Source organism: Xyrauchen texanus, chromosome 26 (assembly GCF_025860055.1).
Source record: "Xyrauchen texanus isolate HMW12.3.18 chromosome 26, RBS_HiC_50CHRs, whole genome shotgun sequence".
Taxonomy (NCBI): Eukaryota; Metazoa; Chordata; class Actinopteri; order Cypriniformes; family Catostomidae; genus Xyrauchen; species Xyrauchen texanus.
In genome coordinates this window covers 18,754,394-18,768,884 of record NC_068301.1, presented here as the reverse complement: position 1 = coordinate 18,768,884, position 14,491 = coordinate 18,754,394, and the positions used below count along the sequence as shown (strand labels likewise).

The following is a 14,491-nucleotide window of genomic DNA, read 5'->3' as shown; positions in this document are numbered from 1 at the left end:
ATCTTATCTAGCATATATGCTTTCTGTTTGGAAGTCACTTAACAGATTGTTGAAATTCTGGTCTCCTGAAACATTTGGTCCTCATCCTTGACTTAGCCAAAGTTCTTTTGAAGTAAGAGCTTGTTATTTTCACATCAAGACATTTTTTCTTATTGCATGGGCATGTAATTAAAATGAGTGGTGCACTGATCAGGAAATATGAGGCCGATACGATCTCTGATTTGTTTTTGTTTTTTAGCCCTAATATCGGCCGATACCGATTAAAAAAGTTTGACACACTTTTGCGAGTTATATTGTGCAGTTATATTTTTATGCCCCACACAGTAAAATTACGGAAACACTTTACAAAAAGGTTTAATTTGTTAACATTTAACAAATTTACTGTAGTTAACATGAACTAATGAACTTCATGTTAGTTACAACATATAATTTTACATTTTTAAAAGCAATATGTATTCAGAGGTGGTTAGAGTAGCCAAAAACTGTACTCAAGTAAAAGTACAATTACTTCAAAAACATAATTACTCAAGTAAGTAAAAGTACTAACATAAATAATTACTTGAGTAAGAAAGTATCCAATTAAAAGAGTACTCAAGTAGTGAGTAACTTGTTACTTTCACAAATTACATAATAGATGTTTACTCCCCTATATTCCATTACATAATGCACATTTAACATGTATTACAGAATTATTATTTTTATTATTAATGGAAATTCTGTCATCATTCACCATTATGTTGTTCCAAACCCGTATGACTTTCTTTGTACCATGCAACACAATAAGGAGATATTAGACAGAAAGTTTGCCTTATATGTATATTATATATATATATATATACACACTCACCTAAAGGATTATTAGGAACACCTGTTCAATTTCTCATTAATGCAATTATCTAATCAACCAATCACATGGGAGTTGCTTCAATGCATTTAGGGGTGTGGGTTGTGAGTTGTTAGGTCAAGACAATCTCCTGAACTGCAAACTGAATGTCAGAATGGGAAAGAAAGGTGATTTAAGCAATTTTGAGCGTGGCATGGTTGTTGGTGCCAGACGGGCCGGTCTGAGTATTTCACAATCTGCTCAGTTACTGGGATTTTCACGCACAACCATTTCTAGGGTTTACAAAGAATGGTGTGAAAAGGGAAAAACATCCAGTATGCGGCAGTCCTGTGGGCGAAAATGCCTTGTTGATGTTAGAGGTCAACGGAGAATGGGCCGACTGATTCAAGCTGATAGAAGAGCAACTTTGCCTGAAATAACCACTCGTTACAACCGAGGTATGCAGCAAAGCATTTGTGAAGCCACAACACGCACAACCTTGAGGCGGATGGGCTACAACAGCAGAAGACCCCACCGGGTACCACTCATCTCCACTACAAATAGGAAAAAGAGGCTACAATTTGCAAGAGCTCACCAAAATTGGACAGTTGAAGATTGGAAAAATGTTGCCTGGTCTGATGAGTCTCGATTTCTGTTGAGACATTCAGATGGTAGAGTCAGAATTTGGCGTAAACAGAATGAGAACATGGATCCATCATGCCTTGTTACCACTGTGCAGGCTTCTGGTGGTGGTGTAATGGTGTGGGGGATGTTTTCTTGGCACACTTTAGGCCCCTTAGTGCCAATTGGGCATCATTTAAATGTCACGGCCTACCTGAGCATTGTTTCTGACCATGCCCATCCCTTTATGGCCACCATGTACCCATCCTCTGATGGCTACTTCCAGCAGGATAATGCACCATGTCACAAAGCTCGAATCATTTCAAATTGGTTTCTTGAATATGACAATGAGTTCACTGTACTAAAATGGCCCCCACAGTCACCAGATCTCAACCCAATAGAGCATCTTTGGGATGTGGTGGAACGGGAGCTTCGTGCCCTGGATGTGCATCCCACAAATCTCCATCAACTGCAAGATGCTATCCTATCAATATGGGCCAACATTTCTAAAGAATGCTTTCAGCACCTTGTTGAATCAATGCCACGTAGAATTAAGGCAATTCTGAAGGCTGAAAGGGGGTCAAACACAGTATTAGTATGGTGTTCCTAATAATCCTTTAGGTGAGTGTATGTATATATATATATATATATATATATATATATATATATATATATATATATATATATATATATACAGTGAATGGTGACTGAGACTGTCGGTTACATATTTTGTTTAACATATGTTGTGTTCCATAATACAAAGCCTCACACTGGTTTGGAACAACAAGAGGGTAGAGAAAATCATTGCAATTAATGATGATGACATCCAAATAGGCAGCGGCGTAAGCCGAATGCAGTCTCAGGAATTGGTCTATGCGCTGAAACATGGCCGGAGCCCCAAACAAACCGAACGAAAGTTAACCACAGGCCATGAACCTTTTTTATAATTGTGAGTTGTTGTGATATGAAATTAGATTATTTATGACCTCTATGTAAAATTGGTAAATTAGTTAAAAAGGTCCAAATGCTAAAGAATGTCCAAATTTGAAGCCGGCATTGGATTTAGAGTGTATGAACAAGGTCCTGCACAATGAAAGAAAACAGGCCATTTATTAACATTATTGTAAATGGTTCAGATAAGCCAAGATTAAAGCCAAGTCAAAAAACATGTTATGAGTTATAGTTCAGTAAGATGAGGAGTATAGCATGAAAAAAGTGCCTCAAAATGAAGACAGTTTTCACAAAGTAGCGCTTTTCGGGTAAATTCATTACTCTTACTGTGTAGAACTCCTGAACTTTAGAAATCATTAGTGAGAGTACTCTGGCTTGTTGTGCTACTTGGTTCATGTTTTTCATTTTCCTCACTTCATTTCTTATGCCTTGAACACTTTGTCCGGTTAGTCTGCCCCTCTCCTTCCAAATGTTACTAAATGTGCTATTGCCTTGCTGCGTGCAAGTACAAGACAAGTATATTGCCTAGTGTGGGAGTGAGTATGTGTTCATACCGTTTTGTTTGTGTGCATGTTTGAGGAGTTGCTGCCAGGGAGATGATATTTTTCTTGTCCTCTCCAGCAGTTGGCTTGCAGTGATTTACACTGAGGCTTTGCATAGCTGCACTCCTCCAGGACTGAAATTATGAGGGGAAAGTCCAACTCTATTGTTAGGAGCCAAGGAGCTCTTTGATTCCATTCCAGAATCCCAGATCCTCTAGGTTTAATGAGAAAAAGAAAGTTCAACCAGTTTCAGCGACTGGACATAGTTGGACATGTAACCAAACCCCCTTTAGGGGTTCTTTTATTATATTTTATTATGTTAAATATCACATACTGTTCTTTGGGATCTAAATCTATGTTCACACAGGCAGAAAAAAAAATCCATTTTTTTGGCCTATCTGACTCAAATCCAGTTTTTGTAGTTTCAACAGGACAAAAAAAAAAAAAAAAAAATCAAATTTTTACAAGCATGATCCTTTCCACATTTGTAGGTGGTTTGGAATCGGTTTATAATTTGATTTTTCTTAATGCATCTCAATCTATAGGGTCCTGGGTAGCTCAGTGAGAGTCGATGCTTACTACCACCCCTGGAGTCACAAGTTCGAATCCAGGGCATGCTGAGTGACTCTAGCCAGGTCTCCTAAGCAACCAAATTGGCCCAGTTGCTAAAGAGGGTAGAGTCACATGGGATAACCTCTTCGTAGTCGCAAATAGTGGTTCTCGCTCTCAATAGGGCATGTGGTAAGTTGTGCATGGATCACGGAAAATAGCATGAGCCTCCACATGCAGAGTGATGTCTCCATGATGTCATGCACAACGAGCCACTTGATAAGATGCATGGATAGACAGTCTCAGAAGTGGAGGCAACTGAGACTTGTCCTCTGCCACCTGAATTGAAGTGAGTAACTGCGCCACCACAAGGACCTACTAAGTAATGGGAATTGGGCATTTCAAATTGGGAGAAAAGGAGATTAAAAAAAAAAAGCTTCTCAATCTGAATGGTTACATCTGATTTTTGTATGTCAGGTGTTGTGACGAGAAGAAATATACTGCATTCCAAATGGCTGAAATGATGCCTTCAAAGGGCACTTTGAAGGAAAAACAATAATGATGGCCACGCTGTATGAATGTTACAAGAGAATTTTCAATAAAAAAAGGGCTTAAAAAGTGAGTTCAATGACCTAAGTCTATGAAGGGAATAGGGATAGGAAAGATCACTTCTGAATGGAAAAACTATGTGAACCCTTTGGAATTAGCTTGTTTTCTGCATTAATTGGTCATAAAATGTGATGTCATTTTCATCAAAGTCACAAGCATAGACAAACACAATGTGCTAAAGCTAACAACACACAAAAAATTATAATCTTTCATGTCTTTATTGAACACATCCCATTAAACATTCATATTGCTGTGAAAAAGTAAGTGAACCCTTGGATTTATAACTGGTCGATCCGTTTGGCAGCAATAATCTCAACCAAATGTTTCTGGTAGCTGCGGATTAGACGTTAGACCTCTCTTGAGGTCATTCCACAGCATCTCTTTTGGGTTAAGTCTGGGTTAATGTTAGATCTGAATATCTAAGCTTTTCGGATAACTTTGTAACCCTTTCTGATTTTAGGTCTTTTGAAATCAATTTTTTTACATGGCATGGTCCACGTCAGCAGAAGCTTCTTGTGCATAGCAAATTAAAAATGTTTGAGTGCTTTTTATAGTTCAAAGTTCTAACCCACACTTCCAATCTTGTTCCAATAATTGGATGCCAGGTTTGCCAACTCCTGACTAGCCTAGAGGTCCACATACTTTTTCCTACCTACACTGTGAACTTTTGAATTATGTATTCAATATGTACAAGGACAATACAATATTTTTTTGTTATTAGTTAGAACAGATTGCATTTGTTTGTTATTGTAACCATTTTAAGAAAACTCCAAAGGGTTTGCATACTTATTCTTGCCACTGTATAGGTTATAGGACAGCCAGAGCAGTGCAAGCCTCTTTTAAAATAATAGAGACATTGGCTTTACTCACCCAAAGAGAAATGCTAAAGTGTGGTAACCCACACCGTTTGCGAGCCACCACAATCGCTTAAGCATTGAATGTCTCGTGCTAGTACGGGGTGCTTGAGCATTTTGAGCACTTCAATACTGGAAGAAGGTCCTCCTCAAGAGTCTCACAACCCTTTTTATGTTTTAATATGGGACCTTTCACTACCTGCTAAAATACAGGACAATAGGCATCCCGTATAGTATAAAATATGAGACGTACGGCTAAAACAGGACCGTTGTAAACACTAGCAGCAATAAACATTGCATATGCCAATTTTAAAACATTGTCTGTGATGAATGTATTAGTATTTGGATACTTCCCTTGTGAAAAATATCCATTGCTAAACACTCTTGCATGGTGAACATACGCAAGTTCTCATCATTACTATGATGACTATTATAGATGTGTTAGCAAAAGTGACTGCAGTCTGAACAGAAAATATCAGACCTGTCCACTTATAACTTGCAGTTTCAAAATTCAGTCTTAACTCGGATTTGAGGAAAAAATCTGATTTTTTCTGCTGTGTGAACAAAGCCTAAATATCTGAGACCACATTAATTGTTATTATTTGCAAGTAAAGTGTGTCATTTCTAGCCAGTATTTCTAAATGTTGTGGAAAGTACAGGAAAGTACACATTCACCTTTAATTGTCCAGTTCAACTTTTCACTCTAGGAATTATAGGAATGGTTTAAATTATAAAAATGCTAAACTTGAAACATTTCCCTTTGCCAAAAGCCCTTTTACGCTAAAGCATTACTTGTCAAGGTCTGGACTCAAGAGAATTAGTCTATCATACAGGTGTCACTCTTTAATTGCATATCACTGATCCCACTACTATATTTTTCTGGATGACTATAGATTAGACATCATGGACAAAAATAATTAGTCTCCATTCCCTTCTTTGCCTAAAGGTCACAGATACCATTGAGCTTCTTAATACAGCTTCTAAAGCTCTCAAAGTCTATGTAATGAGGTCACATGTAGACCAGCGATGATTAAAAACCACCATTCATCCTTCCTTAACAATTTTTGTCCCATATACCCTTCTTTCCATTAACCAGCTATTATATTCTTATCAATATTTCCTAGCTGAATCGCTAGCCCTTCTCTGAGTGTTAGGTTTCTTATCGTAATTGTATGAGCCTCGAATTGTTTAAACCCAGTTTAGTGTCTTCCTTCTTTTTTTCCCTTACCATTCAGCATGAAGATATTAAATTTAAGAGGACCGAAATTACTTTTTGCGTCCTGTATTGTCATCTGTCATTCCGAAGTGTTAGTTACTCACACAAACACTTTTTTTCTACATAATTTATTTCTCATTGCTTGGTTTGGATGCCCTTTTCAACTCTATGGTCCGTTGATGAATCTAAAGGTATCTAAAAAACTTGAGCTGAACAGAGTACTATGCGTGTCTGACAAGCATGATGCAAACCCAATGCTTGAAGTATACATGAGGGAAAATTGCTTTTACATGCCCAAACTGTAAAATGTGAAAATTATTTAGTTTCACGAGCCGAATTATTTTCTTTTTTCCATGGGTCCAAAGATGAGACGAGAAGCCAGCACAGACATGGCTCTTGAGTGATGACTGACTCTCTGGGGTTTAAGGGAGCAATGTTATGTAAAAACTTGTTCCCTCTTTATAAAAGCTGTGGTTTTTAAATTTCAACTTTCAGTCTGCTGGCTTTGGTGAGCAGCCACAGAAAATCCCATAAATTGTTGGCACAGATGTTTTCAAGTTTGTTCTTGACAGTCCCAAGACGCTTGTGCCTCATTTCACTTACTGTATCTCACTGGTAAGATACAGTAAGCCAGTCAGGTGGAGTGTTTCTTTTGAACATTTGGGTTTTATTGCAGCCCTACAGTAATTGTTGTAGAAATAGGGAATTAGGGCTGGGCGATATCGCTAAAACATGATTTCTCTATATTTTTTTGGCCTTTTTAGAGGTTCAACCCTGAAGGGCTAGAAAAACCCTATTGTTTTCAGGATTTTTAGGGGTCCAAGCAGCAAAGCTGCTGGAACCTTATTGTGTAATTGTACTGATCTTCTTATTTTTTACTGCCCTAAAAGTGTCTGGGCATCAGAGACCATATGTCATGGAAACACCAAACTTGGCAGCCCGCTACTCTGATCCTTTGACTCCATGTGTATGACTTTCCTTGAGTCAAGCTCTACAAAATGCATATCTTCGATTTCATTTCCGTCCATGATTTCTTTTTTCCACCATTTAGAATCTTTTGAAAAACATACTTTTTCAAACTCCTCATAGATCTCATAGACAGAATTATATCGTTAATATCTTTGGAACGATTTGACCTATCGAAATTCTTTTGATATAATTTTGATCTATGAGGAACATTAAGGCACTTTAACCTTGTTTTAGTTGCAAACAGACTGTCTAATTAATTCTTGATATCTGTTGCATATGTACTGAAAGGACCTTAAAGGCTTGAATCATGTTAATCACTGCTTGCAGCTATATTAATATTTATAAATTAGAAGGGTTATATATGTATATATTTATTTCCAATCAGAGGAGCGATCATTACAACCAAACAGCCGTTGTTGCCAAGTAGACTTTAAATTTTTAATGCAAGTAAAATACTGTAAAATCTAGTTAAAAATAATCAATGCAGGTTTTCATAATATGCACCAGCTTAAAAATACGAGAAAAAAAAAAATCTGCAATATTTACCTTCATAGGGGAGACCGGGGTCAGTTGTCACACTTTTACTCCAGTGATTATATTTTAGAGTAGGTTTTATTTTTGAAAGTCAGTTTCTTTATGGTCACATATCATAAAATCTTGGCTACAAAAAACAAAACAAATTTTTGAACACATATTTACCTTTTGTGACAACATACTCCAACAGCAAGGCACATTGTCACTCTGTGTCACTAAACCAGTGCCGAAGGTTTCATATGAACTTTGGGGGGTACAGGGGAACGTGTCCCCAACATCAGAACCACCAAAACAAAATCTACACCTCAATTTAAATCTATGGTAGTATTATACAGCCTATTCTGAGTACATTTTTCCAAAAATTTAAAAAAGTAAACAATTATAAATCATAAAATTCATTGCACAGCAAAAATGAAAGGTTCTAATATTGTAGTTGATAAATTGTTTATATTTGAGACCTTTAAATAATTTGTTACCACATGTCTCAACCGGAATTTCATGAAAAATACCTTTGTCCTGAGAAGTTAGTGTGGTATTATGCTTGTTACAACTTTTCTAAGTGACAACTAGCCCTGTTTTCCCCTGTATAGTTTTACTAAACATTGTAATGCATGAAAAATCTCAAGCAGAGACTTCCATGAACATTTGTTTTGTGATGAAGCAATCAACTGACATCTCTGACTTAACACTCTCAAGTAAGTTGCAAGACAAGGAAGGATCATATATCGCTAGCAAAATCTTTACAAATATATATTGTGAATATTTGAATATATTTGAATATATTGTCTCCCATCCTTAGTGTGAATGCATATTTTTCTTTCTCTAGAGATGACTTGACTTGCAGCTAGGTGAGCTTGCTGAGGTGAAACTGCTTATATAATCTACATCAATGACACAGAACTGAAATTATCTTGTATAAGGTCCTGCTGGAGAATCAGCCAGAATAAATCCTAAAGGGCTTTTGCATTTAGTCTCTCTCAGGCACTCCCTGAGAATATAGACATTAGGATAATTTGCCCATTCGCCGCTCTTAAAATGCATCTCCTAATGTGATCATCTCGCATTATCAATTTCATTGCAAGTTTCCTTCTCTTTACAATAAAATGGATGCATAATGGCTGTTGTAATAAAAAGCTGCATGAAGTCACAATGGCTTTGCTCACCCTACTCATAAATATGATTTTTTTTTAATCAGTTGCTGTAGTAATGACTTAAAGGGATGGTTTATCCAAAAAGGAAAATTCTGTCATCATTTACCTTACCTTCATGTTGTTTCCAAACCTTTATAACTTTGTTTCTTTTCTGGAACACAAAGGGAAATGTTAAGTGGAATGATGGACAGCCAGAACCACTATTCATTTTCTTTATATTGAAAAAAGGTACAATGAAAGTAAATGGTGACTGAGGCTGTCAGTCCCTAAAATACAGGTTCTGCCTAACATCATCTTTTGTGTTTCACAGAGGAGAAAAAGTAATATGGGTTTGGAACCATATGAGGGAGTGTAAGTGATGACAGAATTTAACATTTTATGTGAACTGTTCCTTTAAAATCTTTTCTGACTATTCAGATTTAAATCCACATATGGATGTGGTATTGATCTGCTTTATAAATATGGATCATGTGTTTTATGCTGTTCAGACTACAATCAACAAAATGGATTTGAGTCGAATGCCCCCTGACTCAACCCTCATTATATTTTGCCGCAGCTTATTTTGATACACATTACATAATGGATACAACTGCTATCAGTGTAGATGGTGTATGTCTAAGTGGTACATTTTGTTGATTCTGATGTTTGTCCTCTTAGGTTAAGCTCACTTTAGTTTGTTAGGGTAAACACTATGCCTCACAAGGAGTGACACCAATTTAGTTGCTGGAGAAGCTTGTTATCAGCTTGATTTGTTAGAGAATGTCATTGTTACTGCATCCTTGACATTCTGTACCTTTTAATCCAAAGGTCCTTGTAATCCAAACCACCTCTGCTGCAGTGGTTGAGAGCACTTAACACTTGGTGCGTTTGTGCAAACACAATCTGTTATGATCTGCTGTCATTAAATGCCATTTGCAGCATCTATAGCTAATTAAACACAAACACAATGTAACAATTCGCGATGGTTATCAATTTCAGTTGTTTTGGGAACCAAAAATGGCAATTACACAATATGTTGGGAGAACATGTCGCTGTTTTTAACATCTGTTGTTATTTATGGCTTTACAGTTTGTTTATGGTGATATATGAATGGCAAAACAAGGCCAAAACAAAAACTCAATGGACTCCAAGATGCAATTATTATTTTCTATTTTATTATAATTATTTTAAGTTTTTAAATCATATAAGCATGATGCTCTCTCCATCATACTTCTCTGATGGGAAGATTTTTTCATGCTTGTATGCGGTGCCCTTATTACGCCATACGCAGTGCTGCATGTCCTTCCCAAACAAATCAACCTTAGTTTCATCAGTCTACAAAACATTTTTACAGAATTGTTGTGGAGTGTCAAGACGGTCTTTGGCAAACTTCACACGCAGCCATGTTTTTTTTTTTTTTCTTTTTTGGAAAGCAGTGGCTTCCTTCATGGTGTCCTGCAATGGAAACCATGCCTGTTTAATGTTTTCTGTATAGTAGACTCATTAACAGAGATGTCAACCATTTCCAATGATTCCTTCAAGTCTTTAGCTGTCACTCTAGGGTTCTTTTTTACCTGATTGAGCATTCTGTGGTGTGCCCTTTCAGTCATCTTGACTGGACGGCCACTTCTAGGGAGAGTTGCCACAGTACTAAATCAGCTTCATTTATAGACAATTTGTCTAACTGTGGACAGATGAATAGCTAAGCTCTTCAAGATAACTCTTCCATGTCAGTAGATGCGAATAGCAAAACTCCGAATATTTGAGTGTTTTTTACAATTCAGATTAGCTCTAACCCACTTCCCCAATCTCATTTAATTAATCGGATGCCATATTTGCAAACTCCTAACACTATTTTGCATTTGTTGACGTCATTAGCCCAGGGGTTCACATACTTTTCCAGCCTACACAGTGAAGTAATGATGCATTCAATATGTACAAGAACAATACATAAATGTTTGTGTTATTAATTAAAACAGATTAATAATTTATCATTATTATTAATATTTTCTTTTATTATTATAACAGATGATGATCAAACCAAATTTTAAGACAATTTTATACATAAATGCAGGTAATTCCAAAGGGTTCACATACTGTTTCTTGCCACTTTGTATACATATATATATTATACCCATTAGGGATGTAAAAGAATATTGTATTTGTATCATATCGAACAATACACATGATATCGTACCGAGAGGATTGTATCGTACAATACAATGCAATACAATATATTTGTTATAAATATATAACTGGTAGTATCAAAAACTGTCAATAAATACATAACCGGTAGTGCTAATGCAGCTACTGTTTAGGAAGTATTTAAAACCATGCAATGCAACATTGAGAGTGTCAATACAGTCTCCTCCCCGGAGAGGCAGTGCAGTGCTATTTTTTGTTTTTATTACTTTATTATAGAGCTCTGCTTTTTGTTGGCAATATCAGACACTGATGTGTCATTTAAGATTTAAAACACAGTTGTACAAATCCTTGTATAATTTTCAGCAAAGCATTTGTGTTGTACTGTTATGTCTGCTGTTACGTGTGTGTGTGTGTGTGTGTGTGTGTGTGTGTGTGTGTGCGTGTGTGTATATATATATATATATATATATATATATATATATATATATATATATATATACTGTGTGTTTAATTTAATATATATTTTTATGTTTATAAATTATTTAAGATGTTATAATTGTTACATATTTTACAATTGATTACAACATTAAAAAAAAAAAACTAATTACTTAATTTAGAATGTGCCGGTACAATATCTTTCAAATTTAGGTTTCTGTGTTTTGTTAATTACATTAATTTTCATTTTCATTTTCATTTAATATCTTTCTTTATCTATTTGTCAAGTTGGGGGTAAATAAATTACTAATTTCTTTTTTAAACCTTTTCAAATCTAAAACATACCTGTAGTTTACCCACAAGTGCCTTTTCATATCAGCCTCATCTGAATTTAAATTGTGTGTTTGTAGATGGCTCCAGTGAAGAGGGCTCGGACGAATCCACCGTGGGCCGCAGCTACGTGAAAAAGAAATTAGAACATGGCTTAACACGGATCTGGCAGGTAGGGAGCGTGCTCACTTGTGTGTTTATTTCTCTATTTGTTCTCCATTCCTCCTTTAGGAACCATTAAGAACCATTAGGTTCATGACTTGGGCTCCCAACTCTTGCCCCCCTTTCTTTTCCTACAGGACGTCCAATTGAAAGTGAAAGCCTATTTACTGGGAACGGACATGTCCAACTTCAAGTATGATGACTTCATTGTGGTGCTGGATGTTATCAGCAGGTAGGGACCTACTTTCTCATTAGCGCTAATTGGAATAGCCTGCGGGGACCAACAGCACTGTTGGTCCCTCCCTTCAACCCCATGAGAAACTCCATCAATAAAATTGGGCAGGGGGCATTAATGAGGCCGCTTGTTTCTCAACTAGATGGGTGTTGTGGGTGTTCCTATAGATAGGGCATAATTTAAAAGGCCATTTTGTGTGTGAATCCACAGCCCCTCCGTATTGATCCTGCCTCAGGGTCACTGACTTGTGTGAATAGAGGTGCCATTTTTCTGCTCTTGCCTGGACACATGATGCAAAGTAACTTTTTGGGGTTAAGTAGGAGAGTGAAACACTTTCCTCCAGTCTGCATTGATCCCGCCTAGTGGTTGTTCACTCATTTCCACTTTTTCTCTTCCTTTGATCTCTCTCTGTTGACAGGTTGATGCAAGTGGGAGAGGAGTTCTGCAGCAGCAAGTCAGAGGTGTTGCAGGAATCTATTAAGAGACAGAGTGTAAACTACTTTAAGAACCATCACAGGTAAGTTAACTGCTTTGTCACAGTCAGTTAAATGCTCAGTTTATTCTTGGCTTTTATCTGATGATGTTGTCAGTGTAAAGCCCAAAGGATATTTTGATAAGAGCTGGGCGTCTGCACACAGGACATGTGACACAAATTTAGTAATCAACAGTGTGCTCGAGCACTGAAAACTCATAGCTGGATTTTTTTAACCACACATTTTTGAACTTACAGAATGTGCATGCATTTGGAAATATTTACACTAATTAGTGGGTCCACAAGGTGGCAACACTCACATTTGAGCAGTTGCTGTCACAGATCAGCACTAGAAGAAGACAATTGCCAGAAAAAACTGGAGACGAATTTGGAAACAACAATGGATGTGCATGTCAAGAACATGTGTGTGAGGAGGTCAGGAGATACCTGCATTTGTATAACTTGAGTCGGAAGAATATTAAGACATCTTTTTATGTCTAAACTCCTGAGGAGAAATTGTCCAGTATCTCATATCAGTCATAGCGTGCATACCGCCTGTGTACTGCATGCGCATGCACTTTTAGGAAAACATTTTACCAGCTCCTAAACACCTTACTGCCATTGGTCCACATCATCTATAGGTGTGACCAAGAGCTCCTCCTTACCTTTAAGCCAACCGCCAGTGTTGCCTACGTTGATTGGTCAGTCAAGATCACTCAACATGAACACACCAGCATGCAGTTATTAGCAAGTTGATGCAAATGTACTGTTGGCAAACAATATACTGTTGCTCGTATGTTTCAAAATTATTTTTACTCCTGAATGAAGAAGAACTTCTCCAGAAGTACATCTGGCCCTTAAAGCTGAAAAAGGTGGCAGAGGGTTTACATACTTTTTCCTGCAACTGTATTTGCCCAGCATGATATGATGACATCATACTCATAGACTCATTTTTCTGGAGATGTAAACACTGCTAGGTCACACTAGGTTACACTTGGTCACGTCATGCATTTTTACTGATTGAATAGCTATCCGATCATGAAAAGTGCAAGGGTACATTTTCTCCTGGACCAATTTGAGATGGATAGAAGTCTGATCACTCAAACGACCTAACATGCATAACAGACGCATACAAGATGCATAAAAGATGTAACTCAGTCAAGTGTGACTGCATCTAGTTTTTCAGGCCACATACCTAAACTTCACTCTTCCAAATGGAACTGCATCAGCAATCCATCCATCAGCAAAAGAAAATGTGGCACCTATAGGCTGTTGCCTTTTGTACCGCAATTGTACTGCCTCCTGATTTTAGTCTTTATGAAACACATCAAGTGCAATGTTATACCACTGTTTTATGGAGACATTTATGTGGCCAAGTGTAAATGGAATTTGCATAGTCAATCGGGCACCAGTTTGATTAATCAAGAAATTAAATGTGCATACCCGATCGGATAGCAGATTGAACAATCAAGACAAAGTGTAAATAGGCCTTTAGAAGACTAACAGAATGGAGTTCCATTTAGATTTTATCCCAACTTCAATATTGCGCTAGTATAAAACTAAAATGGGTTGTACAATAGAATTACACGTTAAACTACCTGTTAGATACCCATGTCTAAAATGTGTTCTCCAGATCCCTGTACTATAACCAGCATGGGAAGAGGACAGCCAACAAACTGTCTGTCCTTGTTGCTGTAGTCAGCAGCACAAACACATGTTCTGCTCAATGAGAGGGAGGGTGCTGTATCTCTTGCATAATCTTACAATTATTTCTGAATATTCAAGCACTTGGGTGGTATCCATAAACCGATTGTGACAGCCCGCTGAATGCCTGATCCTCGCTGTCACTGTGTCTCCATTAACACATTCTGCCATTACAGTATATATTGTGCTTTCGGGCTTTGAGGACAAAAC

General features: G+C 37.1%; 1 protein-coding gene across 2 annotated transcripts in view; it reads left to right on the top strand.

Moving 5' to 3' along the window:
* LOC127619747 (syndetin-like) overlaps window positions 1-14,491 on the top strand; it is a 179,331-nt gene that overhangs the window by 83,119 nt on the left and 81,721 nt on the right. For both annotated transcript variants that reach the window (XM_052092726.1, XM_052092727.1), the window contains exons 14-16: window positions 11,789-11,880; window positions 12,008-12,102; window positions 12,524-12,622. In XM_052092726.1, the coding sequence (XP_051948686.1) occupies window positions 11,789-11,880; window positions 12,008-12,102; window positions 12,524-12,622 (286 nt within the window). The remainder of the gene's footprint in view (window positions 1-11,788; window positions 11,881-12,007; window positions 12,103-12,523; window positions 12,623-14,491) is intronic.